We start from the raw sequence: 16,558 nt of genomic DNA, 5'->3' as shown, positions 1-16,558 counted from the left end.
TTGGTTGGCAAGGGCTGTGGGTTGGGATGGGAGGGGGCAGCTACTGGAGGTTACTCTCTTGACTCTGGCCTCACGCTGCTGCTGGTACCCACTCCCCTTCCTCCTTCCCGCAGAGCTCCTGTTCAGTTTGGTCCCTCACTAGAGGCAAATTCACCCTCAGCAACAGGCCTAAGAGTAGCCAGACTCCTTGCTATTCACTGGTTCAAGAACGAGCAGGTGACTGAATTCATAACAAGGAGGTGAAGGAAAAAATATATTTGCTGGGCTTTCTGAGAATTTCTGGAAGCCACTGTGTCTCCGGTGGGCCATGGGGCCCAGAGCTGGACAGTCCAGAGAATCTTCCAGAAGCAGAGCAGGAGCCCAGAGTTGCCCCCAAAGTCCTGTGGCCTCCACTTCTGTGAGCAAGGGCAGCGGGGTCTCTGTCACTAGTCATCCCGGCTTCCTGCCTTGTCCCAGAGGTACCTTCTTAACATGCTTTTCAGGTTAGCATTTTCTACAGTTGTGTCGTTTATTCCAGGACTTGCTACATAACTTGCTAAATGAAAATGTAAGGTCTCTTGCCATTATTAAGAATTTCAAGGTAGTGACAGCACACCGTTAAACCAGGGGCAGGACCCTTCATCACGAGGGCCCCTTACCTGTGGTGACTAAACGCATGGGTGTGGGTGTCACAGGGACCTGGGACAGAGCATGTCACTTACAGTGGGACTTCAGGCAAGGCCCTAACCATTCCCAGCCTTCGTGTCCCACACGTTTGTATAGAAAGTTAAATGAGATGATGCATGTTTAGCAAGTACCTGGCGTATACCAAGCACTCAGTATGCGTTAACTGCCGCTGATATTCTAAATTCCTCCTAAAGTAAATAATGCCTTAATGAGTGTCGCATCGTTGTGCAGTGAGCCTAGGTTTGATTACCACAGATGGAATTACAGGGTCTCTAAGGGTATGACTCATGTTTTATAAATAGTTCTCCGAAAAGGAATGCCTTTGGCCAAGTATTCTCTAAAAGGGGTCTTCTGTCATCCTAGGACTTGGAAGCAGGTGAATCACATGCTGCGATCTATTACGAAAAGACACCTGTGGCCACAATGTGGCGGGAGTGGGAGGGGGCATGGAGGGTGCTGTGAACATCCAGCAAAGACTTGGCTCAAGTTAGTGACTGTGGGACAGACACCAAGGCAGGAGCAGGACTTGGAGGACAGGACAGGACGGACAGGACTTGAGGAAGGGCGTGGGGTGAAAGAGGCAGGGGCCCCGGGTGGGCACCTGGGTGGATGGCAGCGTCATTGCCTAAGTGTGGAAACAGAAGTTTGGAGGGCAGGGAACAGGGTCAGGCAGATAAGCAGCGTCCTACAGTTTGGAACATGGAGGCTGATGAGATCTGTAAAGGGGGAACTGGGAGGAACCAATTTGGACTGTGAGGATGAGGTGGGAACCACAGATACAGGGAACTGAAGTCATAGGGCGGGCGAGAACTTGCCTGAAAGGAATCACTAAAGGGAGCCACCCGAGCTGGCCTTGTGGGGATGCGTCGTGATGAAGGCCTCGTTTAGTTACTACAGGTAATGGTCAGGTAAGTCACTGGTCAGGTATTTATGCAATGTTAACATTAAACATTAGTTATGAATACTATTTCACAATATCGAGAATGGCCACGTTTAATGCGGTGAGAAAAAGTAGGATACAAAATACAGTACAATTATTATTTTTTAAAGTAGAGGAAGGACTGGTAGCAGATACGCTAGACAACCAATGGTGAGGCGGCGGAACTGGGAATTCTGCTGTACACCTCCCGATTCTAGTCAATCCGCGGGGACTCCGGTTACCTGCGGGATAAGACAGCGATCCCACCATGGCCCCGAAGGCCAGTGCTGCCAACCCACGGCCATCCCGGCCACGGCCACCCGCTAGCCTCACCCCACTCCCGAACTCTCCCCGCCCCACGCCCAGCCACGCGGGCTCCCTGTGGCCGAGAGCGTCCGTGTCCCTTCCTCCACCTGCAGAATTCCCACTTCTTAGGCCCCAGCTCCAATCTCGACTCCTCCGCCAGCCCTGCAGACACCCCGACCAGGGCAAGCGCTCCTTGCCCAGGGACTCCCGCCATGTCGCGGTCTGGGGATCCCGGGCAGAAACGCAGGCAGGCTCCGCAAGCTAGCAGCCAGGGCCGCCGGCGAGAGGTCCCGCCCCATTGCCCGTCCGACCCCGCCCACCAGGACCCGCCCCTTCCCTGGGCTCCGCCCCTCCGCTCACAGGACCCGCTCCCGCCGCCTACCAGGACACGCTCTGAACCTGTCCATCAGGAACCGCCCCACCGCCCATCTGACCCCGCCCCTCCCCGTCTGACCCCGCCCCTCCGCTCATCGGACCCCGCCCACCAGGACACGCTCCGACCCTGTCCATCAGGACCCGCCCCGCCGCCCATCTGACCCCGCCCAGCCCCATCTGGCCCCGCCCCTCCGCTCATCGGTCCCCGCCCTCAGGCCCCGCCCCGCGCGACGCAAGCCCCACGTAACGCCGGTGCCTCGCGGTGCCCTTTTAAGGCCGCGCGGCCGTTGTTCCACCTGGGTTCCTCGCCGTTGTCAGTCGCCGCTTTCCACGCCGCCTGCGGCGCGGCTTCTGCGCGTGCGCGCCGCGGGGCACTGTGGGGCCGGCGCGGCGAGCGGTGGCTGTGAGGGCGCGGAGCGGCCGTGGCCTGTGTCCGCCCGCCGGGCTCGCTCCCAGGCGGTGGGGCAGTCCCGAGGCGGCCGTGGTTCTGTAAGTACCGCCGCCCGCGCGTGTCCTGTGTGGGCGAAGATGCGCGCACGCCGGCGGCCGTGGGCCTCGGGGGACGTGGCTGTTCCGCCCGGGCTCGGAGCCGCGGCCTGAACCCCAGCGGTCCCGGACTTCGTCCTCCTTCCCGCCCCGAGTCCTGCGGGAGCTGGGGTCGGCGCCAGGAGCCCCGGCGCGGCGGGCGCGGGGTGAGGGCTGCAGCCCACATCTGAGGAGCGCGGGAGCGCGGAGTGTCAGCCTCCGGCGGTGGAGGCGAGAGTGGTGCGCGTCCCAGCGTGTGCGCGGGCGGGGAGGGTGCTTTCCCTCCACACCTTCGGGCAGTTTGTGTGTGTTCCTGGGATTGGCCTGTTTTAAGTCATCTCCACACGCAAGGCGGGCTCGAACTCACCACCCCAAGCTGCGCCAGCCAGGCGCCCTAAACTTGGTTTTGAGCGGAGGGACGGGCAGTGTCCTGACCCCGGGACAAAGGCGTCACCCTAGTCCAGCAGGACACGGGGTCACCCGTGTGTGCGTCCTCAGAGTACAAAGTGTGTTGCTGGCATTGTCCCGGGCGCCCAGGCATATCCGTGGCCCGCAGGTTCTTCCGTTCCTGAGCTGCCTCCCTAATACCATGTAAGTCTCATCAAGATGCGCCCTTGCCCGGCACTCTGCAGGGACGCCCCGCGGCCTGCGAGCAGTACGTCATTGTCACCCAAGGTTCTCCATGGTCCAGCCTGGCTTACAGTCGAGGGTTTCCGTCACTGCGCCCGTTACCGCCCCCGTTACCTTCCTGATACTCCTGGCTGCCCCCATCACCACCCCCATGCCCTTCCGTACTCCAGGCCGCCTTCTGCCCCGAGAGCTCCCTCCCTCCCCTGAAGCGGAGCCATCACTCCACTTCCAAAGCCAGTGAGCAGCCCTGCTTGGGCACGTCTCCTTGCTGTCCCTGCATACAGATTTCTTAGTCCGTAAGTTGTTACATGGCTCTCCTCCTAGGAAACAAATGACCCCAAGTGTTTATAAATAGTTACATATTTGTGTAAGAATAGAAACCTCCATGACAACGATGGCTCTCTGGATGGTGAGTTTGCTGATGATCTCAATTAATTCCGAAATTTCCATAGAGGACTTGCATCAGTTGTATAATTGGAAAAAAGAAAGACTTGTGTTGAATACCAAATGAAAACAATCCATTTTTACTTCCTGTTGGTAATTTAGTGCATAGTAGTTTAGACTTTTTACATAAAAATTTGTACATAGTTTTTTATTTTGATCACTGTCTATTTCGTACATCATCTTTTTATTTTGATCTTTATTTGGTACCCAGTCTTCCGTTATAATTTTCGATGTACAGAAGTGTTGCAAATATAGTAAAAGATTTAAAATTTGATAAATTGGACTTCATAAAAATTTAAAACTTTGGGGTTGCAACTAGCACCATCAGGAAGCAAAAAGACAACCCGCAGAATGAGAAAATATTTGCAAATCATATGTTTGAAAAGGGTCTGGTATTCAGAATATATAAGAACTCTTACAACTCAATAAAAAAGGCAGACTAATTAAAAACTGGGCAAAGATTTGAATACACATTTCCTCAAAGAAGATAAAGAAATGGCCAATAAGCACATACAGCAGAAAAGCTCAGTGTCCTTAGCCATGAGAGAAATGCAGAACTGCAGCCACAATGAGATGGCGCTTCACACCCTCTAGGATGGCTCCAATCAGAAGGACAGACAGTAACAGATGTTGGAGAGGATGTGGAGAAGTTGGAACCCTCATATAGTCCTGGCAGGAATGTCAGCCGGTGCTACTGCTTTGGAAGACAGTTTGTCAGTTCCTTAAGAAGTTAAACATAGAATTATATGGCCTAGCAATTCCATTCTTAGGTGTATACCCAGGAGGAATTGAAGGAAATAATGCCCACACAGAAACTTGTACACAAATGTTTATAGTAGCATTATTCATACTAGCCAGAAGGGGTAAACAAAATGTGATATATCCACTCAGTGGAATACTTCGGGCAGTAAAAAGGAATGAAGTACTGATATATGCTACAACGTGGCTATATTAGGTGCTGGGGTTGCTGTGACAAAGCACCACAAACTGGGCAGCTGAACAGAACTTTTTGGCTCACAGTTTTGGAGGCTAGAAGTCTAAAATCAAGGTATCGGGAGGGTTGGTTCCTTCTTAGGGCTGCGAGGGCTTTGCCTCTCATCTAGCTTCTGGGAACCTCAGGCGTTCTTGGCCTGCAGATGGTGTTCTCCCTGTGTCTTGACATTGTCGTACCTCTCTGTGTCTGTGTGTGCAAATTTCTCCTTTTTATAAGGAGTCCGTGAGTTTGGGGCCCACCCTAATGACCTCATCATACCTTGCCATCTGCAGACACCCAATTTTCAAATAAGTCACATTCAGAGGGACTGGAGGTTAGGACTTCATCTTTTGGGGGGACACAATTCAAGACACAACAATGGATGAAGCTTGGAAATATGGTAAATGAGAGACCATTCACAAGAGGCTGCATACTGTATGATGCCACATATCAATTGTCCAGAATAGGCAGCTCTGTAGAGACAGAAAGTGGATTAGTGGTTGCCTAGGGCTGGGGGGGGGGGAATAGAGAGTGTTTGCTAAAATGTGTGTAAATTATATGTATGTGGGTGATGAATTGTATGCCTGTAAAGCTGTTTAAAATATAATAACAACAACAATACATAGTTCTTGTTTACTCACCCAGCTTACCCTAATGTCAGCTAACGTAACTAATACAATTAGCTAATCCAGAAAATTAACATCTATACAAAACTATTAGCTAATTTACAGACTTCATTCAAATTTCATCAATTGTCCAATTATTGTGTGATAGGATAAAAAAATGCCATGTTGCATTTGTTTATCCTCTTAGCCTTCTGCAGAAATTCTAGTCTCTTTTTGCCTTTGATGACCTTGTCATTTTTGAAAAGTATGGGAAAGTTATTTTGTAGAATGTCCTTCGATTTGGACTTTTTTAAAAAAGATTTTATTTATTTATTTGACAGAGAGAGACACAGTGAGAGAGGGAACACAAGCCGGGGGAGTGGGAGAGGGAGAAGCAGGCTTCCCACTGAGCAGGGAGCCCGATGCGGGGCTCGATCCCAGGACCCTGGGATCATGACCTGAGCCGAAGGCAGACGCTTAACCAACTGAGCTACCCAGGCGCCCCTCAATTTGGATTTTCTGATTGATGAGATTCAGGTTATGCGTTTTTGGCAAGACTATTACAGAAGTGATGCTGTGTCCTCAGTGCATCATATCAGAGGGTACATGACATTGATAAGTTTTATTACTAATTAAGTCTGATCAGTTTGTTAGGTTGATATTTTAATTGTAAAGTTAATTTTTTTTTCCTTTTTAAATTAACAAATAGCTTGTGGGGAGAAATGCTGAGACTATGTGGAAGTTTATTTACCACACTCTCATCCACTAGTTTTAGGTTACAGTCTTGCCTACAGCAATTATAACCATGGTATTTACCTATGCTTTTATTTCTAGTTCTCTTTCTACATTTATTTTTATTATATATGTATTTTTAGATTTTATTTATTTGAGAGAGAGTGTGCGCAAGAGAGCACAAGTGGGGTGAGGGGCAAAGGGAGAAGCAGGGAGCCTGATGTGGGGCTTGATCCCAGGACTCCAGGATCATGACCTGAGCCAAAGTCAGATGCTCAACTGACTGAGCCACCCAGGCGCCCCTCTTTCTACATTTATTAAATGGAATTCTGCTGTAAGGAAGAGCTGTCTTTTCTCCCCCATTTTATTATTTATTTGTTTGTTTATTTATTTATTATTTTTATGTTTTACTTTTTTAAGTAATCTCTACACCCAGCATGGGGCTCAAACTCACCACCCTGAGATCCAGAGTCGTATGCCCCACTGACAGCCAACCAGGCACCCCTCCTCTCCCCAGTTTTTAAATTTATTTTTTCAGTTGTTTTGTTTATATCAGTATGGGCTCATGGATTTTTATTCTATTGGTTTTAATCCATTAGTGTCATCATTTATTATGTGGCTCAAATTGTCCCCGATTTGGCCATTGAGAGCTTGTTGTAGGGAGCCTCTAAGATGGCCCCCTTGTGTAATTCCTGCCTCCTGGTATTCAGGCCCCCTTGTGTAATCTCCTCTCCTTGAGTGTGGGCTGGATTTAGTGATGTTTCTAATGAATAGAAAAGGTGATGGGATGTCATTTCTGAGATTAGGGTAAGAAAAAGACTGGCTTCCATCTTGGGCAATCTCTCTTGCTGTCTCCTTCTCTTGCTTCCTTGCTCCCTCACTTCCTTGCTCTGATGGAAGCCAGCTACCATATTGTGAGCTGTCCTATGGACCGGCCCCTGTGCCAAGGAACTGAGAGAGGCCTTTTGGCAACAGCTAGTGAAAAACTAAGGCCCTCAGTCCAGTACTCCCCAAGATCATCTTACAAGCTCACTACTATCCAATGTTGTACTGGATGTTCTAGCCATATCTATAAAGCAAGGAAAAGAAATAAAATGCAGACAGTGGAAAGAAGTAAAAATGTTTTTATTCACAGACGACATGCTTGTCTGTACACAAAATCTGAGGGAGATTACAAAAAGCTTCTGGAACTATTAACACTTCAGCTGTTACAGATGCAAAGTCATCTACAGACATTAATTATATTTCTGTGTGCTAGCAACTATCAGAAATTGAAAAAACATTTTAATGCCATATACGGTACTATGAAAAATATTAAATGCTTCTGAATGAACTTGAGAAAAGATATGGAACACCTTTACACTGAAAACTACCAAACATTGCTCAGAGAAATTAAAGATCAAAGTAATGGCAAGAGAGGCTGTGTTCATGGATTGGAAGACTCAATGTTGTTAAGATATCTGTTCTTCCTGAATTAGTATTTTCAATGTAATCAAAATCAAAATCCCAGCTGGGGCTCCTGGGTGGCTCAGTCATGATCTCAGGGTCCTGGGATAGAGCCCCACGTCAGGCTCCCTGCTCGGTGGGGAGTCTGCTTCTTCCCCTCCTCCTCCCCCTGCTCGTGCTCTCTCTCAAATAAGTAAATAAAATCTTTAAAAAATCCCAGCAGGCTTTTTTGGTAGAAGTTTGCAAATTGATTCTAACGTTTATGTGGATACACCGAGGACTCCGAATGGGCAGACCAACTTTGAAGAAAAACAAAGTGGGAGGACTCAAGCTATATGATTATAAGCTATATTATGAAGCTATATATTGAAGAAGATATGTTGGCATAAAGATAGCCAAGTTATCTTGAAATGATGAAAGAATAGAAAAAATGAAATATGAAAATGAAAAAAGAAGACAGTACAGAAATAAACCCACATGTTGATTTTCAAAAAGGTGCTGCCATAAACTGAATGTGTCCACCTAAATGTCATATGTTAAATCCTAATCTCTAAGGTGATGGTATTAAGAGGTGGGGTACTTTTCAATTAATTAGGTAATGAGAGCAGAGCCCTAATGAATGGGATTAGTGTCCTTATAAAAAAGAAACCCTAGGGAGTTCCTTTGTCCCTTCTATCATGTGAGGACACAGGAAAAAAAAAAAAACAGTCATCTGGAAATTAGGAAGTGGGCCCTACCAGATACTAAATCTGCTTGTGCCTTGATCTGGGACTTCCCAGCCTCTTTGTTGTTTGTAAGCTCCCCAGTCTATGGTATTCTGTTATAGCAACCGGAATGGACTAAGATGGACGCCAGAGCAATTCTATGGAGAATGGCTCTGGAACAATTAGATAGATGCAGAAAAAATAACCTCAACATTGCCTCACATAAAAATGGATCATAGATCTAATTGTTAAATTAAATTAGAACTATAAAACTTCTAGGAAAAAAACAAAATCTTTGTAACCTTGGGTTTAACAAAGATATTTTAACTATAACTTAGGCATGAGCTATACAAGAAAAAAATCAATCTATTGGGCTTTATCAAACCATGAGGAAACTCTGAAGTGTGGAGAGAAGATGGGAGACTTGGGAAGGAATCTTGGGATCTGAAAATGACATGACAGTGAGTTCTCTTTTTGCTTAATATATCCTGGATTTGGTGCTGGAGAAGCCAACAACCTGGAAATACCAACGGGAGTTGGGAAGGGGAGGAGCCCCAACAGAAGCCTGTTCTCTTTCACCCAAGGACCAGGAATGGGGCAACTTAGCAAGACAGAAAAATTATAGGCAGTAACTGCTTTACTATATCCAAACACCATGGAACAAAATGGGGCCCCATCCGCATTAGCAAAGGTTAAGTGGGGAGCCTAGACTTTTATGATAGCCGTGTTGTAAAGAGGCAATCCTCCATCCTTGCTGGGGTGAAGTCAGAGAAGGCCCAGAGGAGATGGGATTGTCGTGCCCCCCCACAGTGATGATACCTTTTCTCGCTCACAGTGAAGGCCACGTGGGGAGCAGTTACAAGGTATTCCTTACCCTCTGTATTGGTGTTCTCTAGAGAAACTAGGGGTTGGGGTGGGAAAAGGGAGATATATTTATTATAAGATACTGGCTTATGGGATTATGGGGGCTGAGCAATCCCACGATTGGCTCTGTACAAACTGGAGACCCAGGAGAGCTGGTGGTGTGGTTTGAAGGCTGAGTACTGGGGAACTAATGCTGTGGATTCCAGTCTGTGTCTGAAGGCCTGAGAACCAGGAGCACTGAGTGCGGAAGATTGATGTCTTAGTTCAAGCATTTAGGCAGAGAGCCAATTTAACTTTCCTCCACTTTTTTTGTTCTGTTTAGGCCCTCAACAGATTGGATATTACCATCCACATTGGGGAGGATCATCTGTTTTATTCAGTCCCATCAATTCAGAGGCTAATCTCTTCTGGAAACACCCTTACAGATGCATTCAGAAATAATCTTTAACCAGCTACCTGGGCATTTTGTGGCCCAGTCAAGTTGACATAAAAATTAACCATCACATTCTTGCAGCCAGGGTGATGGACTTTCATCTTCACTTGGCTGTAATAAGGTGGGGTCTTCCTTCTTGTGCTTGTGTGATGTCAGAGGAGGCCAGCAAGCTGGAACTGTGAGAAATAAATCTCTGTTGTTTATAACTGTAACTCAGAATTCTCTATACAGTGAAAATATTCTTCTGGAATAAAGTGAAAATCAAGACATTCTCTGATGAAGGAAAACTAAGAGGATTTGTCACCAGAAGATCTACCCATTCAAAAAAAAAAAAAGAAAAAGAAAAAGAAAAAAAAGCTAAAGGAGTTTCTTCAGTTTGAAAGGAAATGATAAAAGAAGGAATCTTGAAACATCAGGAAGGGATATAGAACAGTAGAAAGAGTAAATATGTAAGTTAACACGATGGGATTTTTTTTTCTCTCGTTGAGTTTTCTAAATTAAATTTAATGGTTGAGGCAAAAATTGTAACATTGTCTGATATGGATCTCAAAGCATGCAGGGGGAATCTTTAGGACAACTGTATTATAAATGACACAGGATAAAGGAACTTAAAGGATTGTAATGTTTTTACATTTCACTTGAACTGGTAAAATGTTGACACCAGAGTGCTGTGAAAAGTTATGTATGTGTAATAAAAAACCTAGAGAGCATTTGCTAAATGTCTATTCAAAGAGATAAATTCAAAAGCACTATTGATAGAACAAAATGGAATTCTGACAAAAGGTACAAGGAAGGCAGAAAAAGAAAACAGACTGATGAAGAACAGAGGAAAGAAACAGAAAATGAAACAAAACCCCCACTGAAGTCCTAGTATTTCAATAATTACATTAAATGTAAATATCAGAATATGCCTATTACAAGAGAGGGACAGATTGGATAAAAATATATAGTCCCCACAAGAAAACTCAGTTCAAAAGTAATGGTATAGGTAGGCTGAAAATAAAAAGATGGGAAAAGATATGCAATGCAGACAGTAATCAAAAGAAAGCAGTAGTATTGTCAGGTAGATTCCATAGCAAAGAAAATTACAGGGACAGAGAGGAGCATTTCATAATGATAAAAAGGGTCAGGCTATCAAGACATAGCAATCCTAAACTTGTATGCACTGAACAACGGAGCTGCAAAATATGTAAAGCAAATATAGAACTGGGAGGAGAAATAGACAAATCCATGATTATATTGGAAACATCACTACCCCTCTTCCAACAATATATTGAAGTACCCAGAAAATCAGCAATGATACATAACAACTCAATGGTACTCTCAATCAACAGGGTCCAACACACACAATACAGCAATAGCAGAATAGGCATTCGTTTCAAGTTGTCATGGACAGTTTACCAAGATAGACCATTTATCACAATAGGACCATAAAACAAGCTTCAACATATTTAAAATAATTGAAATCATACTGTGTGTGTTCTCACCACAATGGAATCAACTAGAAATCAGTAACAGAAAGATAACAGGAAAATCTTGGAACAGTTAGAAAATAAACAACAATTTGCTAAATAATTTATGAGTTAAAGAAGTTTCAAAGGATAATAAAAAAAAGCATATTGGACTGAATGAAAATGAAAGCAAAATATACCAAAATATGTGGGATGTAGTGAATGTAGTACTAACAGGAAATTTTATAGCTCCAAATTCTCACATTAGAAAGAGGGAAAGTCTCAGGAAAATAATCTAACCTTTCAACTTAAGATCCTATAAAAGGAAGAGCAAGATAAACCTGGAGGTGCAGAAGGAAGGAGACAAGAGAATCAATCAATGAAATTGAAAAGATAAAAACAGTGGAGAAAATAAGATAGTTCTTTGAAAAAAATAGATAATATTGACAAACAAATTGTTGAAAACAAAAGCAGAATCTTGAAAGCAGCAAGAGAGAAGTGACTCATTACATAAAAAGGATGTTCAATAAGACTATCACCAGATTCCTCACCTGAAACTTTGGAGGCCAGAAGTCAATGGGTTAGCATATTCAAAGTGGTGAAAGGAAAAAAAACAAAAAAACAAAAAAAACTTGTAAGTCAAAAATCCTATATCCACCAAAACTGTCCTTCAGAAGTGGAGAAATTAAACCCAAAGCTAGCGGAAGGAGAGAAATAGTAAAGATCAGAGATGAACAAAATATAGAATAGAAAAACAAGTTTTTGAAATTGTTTCTTGAAAACACCACCACCACCACCAACAAAAGACTAAGGAGGATTCTAGGAAGATGGTGGAGTCAAAAGCATCAGGAATCTGTTTCTCTGCCTGGACAACAATTGTACTGGCAGAATCATCTGATGTAACTATTTTGGAACTCTGGAATCTGTTGAAGGCTTGCAACTTTCAGGGGAAGGTTTGGATAGGAAATTTTACTTGATTTCAGTTCTAGGATGGTAATAGCTACACATTGCCAACCCCGAGCCACTTGGCAGGCAGCCGTTCCTGGACCAACTTGCACACAGCTTATGGGAGCCAAGCAATCAAGAAGGATTCTGCCCTCCAAATATCAGGGATCTTTCATCTGATCACTGATTGCTGCTTCTGAACATAGAGGTGCAAAGAGGCAGAGAGCCATTATTATTGCACCTTCCCCATCTGGCTCAAGTGTCTTACAGGATACTTACTCATTCAAAGGAAAAAAAAATACAACAGAATTTGTTCCTGAAAAAGACTTACTGGCAGATAAATTAGGCAAAGACCTTAAAATAATGTTCTTAAAGATGCTAAAAGAACTAAAGGAAGATGTAGAGAAAGTCAAGGAAACAATGTGAGAACAAAATGCAAGTATCAATTAAGAGATGGAAAATCTAAAAAGAAACCAAAATGAAATTCTGGAGCTGAAACGTACAACTGAAATAAAAAAAATCACAAGGGGGCGCCTGGGTGGCTCAGTTGTTAAGCGTCTGCCTTTGGCTCAGGTCATGATTCCAGGGTCCTGGGATCGAGTCCCACATCAGGCTCCCTGCTCAGTGGGAAGCCTGCTTCTCCCTCTCCCACTCCCCCTGCTTGTGGTTCCTCTCTCATTGTGTCTCTCTCTGTCAAATAAATAAATAAAATCTTTAAAAAAAATCACAAGGAATCAAAAGCAGATTTGAGCTGGCAGAACATAAAGCAGTACTTTAAGAAAAGACAATGGAAATTATTGAGGTTCAGGAATAGAGAAAGATGAAAAATAGCAAACACAATCTGGATGTCTATGGGAAACCTCCAAAAGCACCAATATTTGCACTGTGGGACTCTCAAAGAAGAAGAAAGAGGTAGAGAGAATATTTAATGAAATGATGGATGAAAGCTTCCCAGATTTGAAGAAAGACATGAATATAAGCATCCAAGAAGCTCAACAAACTCCAACTAAGATGAACTCAAAAAGACCCACTCTAAGACACATTATAATCAGACTTTCAAAAGCCAAAGAAAAAGGGCAAACCTTGGAAGCAGCAAGAGAGAAGACAATTGTCACAAACAAGTGATCATCAGGGATCATCTGCAGATGAGTAATACTTTTCCTGTCTCTTTGCCTTGTGATATTTTGTCGAACACTGGACATTTGAATCTAATAATGTGATAACTCTGAAAATCAGATTCTTTCCCTTCCCCAGGGTTTGCTGTTTTTTGTTATTTTTGTTTATTTTTTATTGTTATACTCATTCTGTGCCCAGGATCAGCCCAATGTGTAGATTTAAATCTTAAATCTTCTTGTCTTTTTTCCTTGGGCATGCACAATCATTTTGTAATTTTCCCTGTATATGCAGGTGTTTTTGAATACCTTAGTCTTTAATGCCTGGTTCCCCACCACACACACACACACACACACACGCACACACACACACACACAGCAAAAAATGAAGGGATGAACGGGGTGGGGAAGGGCAATATAAAACACACTTTTAGGGACGCCTGGGTGGCTCAGTCCGTTGAGCGCCTGCCTTCAGCTCAGGTCATGATCCTGGGGTCCTGGGATTGAGTCCCACATCCAGCTCCTTGCCAGTGGGGAGCCTGCTTCTCCCTCTGCCTGCCACTCCCCCTGTTTGTGCTCTCTCGCTTTCTCTCAAATAAAATCTTAAAAACAACAACAAAAAACCCCACACTTTTAAACAACCAACAGATTGAAGAGGAAATCACAAGGGAAATTTGAAAATACTTAGACAAATGAAAACAAAAACAACATACAAAACTCATGGGTTGCATTGAAAGTGGTGCTAAGGGGGAAATTTATAGCTATAAATGTCTACATTAGAAACAAGAAAGATCTCAAAACAGCAACAAAGCTTTACAACTTGAGGAACTAGAAAAAGAATATGCTAAAGCCACAGCTAGCAAAAGGAAAGAATAAAGATTAGAGCAGAGATAATGAACTAGAGTGTAGAAAAATGGCAGAGAAAATCAATGAAACCAAAAGTTAGTTCTTTGAAATAATCAACATAATTGACAAATCTTTAGCTGAATGGACTAAGAGAAAAGGAAGTCTCAAATTACTAAAATCAGAAATGAAAGTGGGGACATTACTATTGATTCTACAGAAAAATGAGAGTACGTGAACAATTGTATGCTGAAAAATTGAATAATCTAGATGAAATGGACAAATTTCTAGAAGCACAAAACCTACCAAGACTAAATCATGAAGAAATAGACAATCTGAATAGACTTCTTATTAGTAAGGAGATTGAGTCAGCAATAACAAAAATCTCCCGACAAAGAAAAGTGCTGGTCCTGCTGATTTCACTAGTGAATTCTACCAAATATTTAAAGAAGAATACCTTTTCAAACATTTTCAAAAAATTGAAGAGTACACTTTGTAACTCATTCTATGAGTCTGGCTTACGCCAGACAAAAACTACAAGAAAAGAAAACGACAGACCAATGTACATGAAAAACACAGCAAACAACACTCAATGGTGAAAGACTGAAAACTTTAAGATCGGGAATAAGGCAAGGATGCTCACTTTCACTACTTCTATACAACATAGTAATAGAAGTTCTAGCTAGAGCAGATAGGCAAGAAAAAGAAATAAAAGGCATCCGAAGTGGAAAGGAAAAAGTAAAATCTCTGTTTGCAGTTGATATGATCTTATATGAAGATCCTAAAGATGCTACCAAACTATTTAATAAATGAATTCAGCGAAGTAGCAGGATACCATGTTAATACAGAATACAGTTAATACAGAAACCAGTTGCAATTCCATACACTAACAATGAGCAAACTGAAAAGGAAATTATGAAAGCAATTCTTGGGGTGCCTGGTGGCTCAGTCAGTTGAGCATCCATCTCTTGATTTGGGTTCAGGTCATGATCTCAGGGGTCATGAGATGGAGCCCTGTGTCGGGCTCTGTACTGGGCGTGGAGCCTGCTTGGGATTCTTTCTCTCCCTCTCCCTCTGTCCCTCCACTTGTGCACTGTCTCTCTATAAATGAATAAATAAAAGCAATTCTATTTATAATAGTATAATAAAAGAATGAAATATTTAAGAATTAACCAAGGAGATGAAAGACTTATACAATGAAAATTTCAGAACATTGCTGAAAGATATGAAGACATAAATAAATGAAAACCTATCCCATGTTTGTGGACTGGAGGACAGTATCGTTAAGATGTATTACCCAAAGTGATCTACATATTCAGTGCACTCCCTATCAAAATCCCAGTGACTTTTATTTTTCAGTCCATTCTAAAATTGATATGGAATCTCAAGGGATAGTGAATAGCTGAGGCAATCTTGAAAAAGATCAAACCTGGAGGACTCATAGTTCCTGATTTCAAAACCTGCTACAAAGCTACAGTAGTCAAAATGGTGTGGTGTTGGTATATGATAGATGTATAGACCAATGGAATAGAATAGCTCAGAAATAAACCTGTACATCTTTGATGATAAGTGATGATGAGCATCATTTCATGTGTCTGTTGGCCATTGGTCTATTTTCTTTGAAGATATGTCTGTTTGTGTCTTCTGCCCATTTTAAAAATTGGATTATTTGTTTTTTGGGTGTTGAGTTGTGTAAGTTCTTTGTATATTTTGGATACTCACCCTTTATTGAAATAAGTCAGTCAGAGAAAGACAAATACCATATGATTTCACTCATATGTGGAATTTAAGAAACAAAAAAGGAAAAAAATAAGAAAGAAATCAAGAAACAGACTTTTTTTATTATTATATTAATCACCATACATTACATCATTAGTTTTTGATGTAGTGTTCCATGATTCATTGTTTGTGTATAACACCCAGTGCTCCATGCAGTGTGCGCCCTCCTCAATACCCATCACCAGCCCAACCCATCCCCCCACCCCCCTCCCCTCTAGAACCCGCGATTTGTTTCTCAGAGTCCATAGTCTCTCATGGTTCGTCTCCCCCTCCGATATCCCCCCCCCTTCATTCTTCCCCTCCTGCTGTCTTCTTCTCCTCCTTCTTCTTCTCCTTCTCCTCCTCCTCCTCCTCCTTCTTCTTCTTCTTTTCTTCTTCTTCTTCTTCTTCTTCTTCTTCTTCTTTCTTCTTTCTTCTTTCTTCTTTCTTCTTTCTTCTTTCTTCTTCAACATATAATGTATTATTTGTTTCAGAGGTACAGGTCTGTGATTCAACAGTCTTAAACAATTCAAAGTGCTTACCATAGCACACACCCTCCCCAATGTCTATCACCCAGCCACCCCATCCCTCCCACCTCCCACCACTCCAACAACCCTCAGTTTATTTCCTGAGATTAAGAATTCCTCATATCAGTGAGGTCATATGATACATGTCTTTCTCTGATTGACTTATTTTGCTCAGCATAATACCCTCCAGTTCCATCCATGTCGTTGCAGATGGCAAGATTTCATTCCTTTTGATGGCTGCATAATATTCCATTGTGTGTGTGTGTGTGTGTGTGTGTGTGTGTGTGTGTGTGTGTGTGT

General features: G+C 43.3%; 1 protein-coding gene across 1 annotated transcript in view; it reads left to right on the top strand.

The window, feature by feature from the left end:
• Positions 1–2,667: 2,667 nt before the first annotated feature.
• The window catches only part of LOC116648570 (up-regulator of cell proliferation), a 64,338-nt gene continuing 50,447 nt past the window's right edge, over positions 2,668–16,558 (top strand). Inside the window, exons 1-2 of the mRNA XM_032430633.1 lie at positions 2,668–2,755; positions 9,512–10,071. Coding sequence (XP_032286524.1) covers positions 10,070–10,071 — 2 coding nt within the window. The 5' untranslated portion in view covers positions 2,668–2,755; positions 9,512–10,069. The remainder of the gene's footprint in view (positions 2,756–9,511; positions 10,072–16,558) is intronic.

The sequence above is a fragment of the Phoca vitulina genome, unplaced genomic scaffold (genome assembly GCF_004348235.1).
Source record: "Phoca vitulina isolate PV1807 unplaced genomic scaffold, GSC_HSeal_1.0 scaffold44, whole genome shotgun sequence".
NCBI lineage: Eukaryota > Metazoa > Chordata > Mammalia > Carnivora > Phocidae > Phoca > Phoca vitulina.
This window is presented reverse-complemented; position numbering and strand designations above follow the sequence as displayed.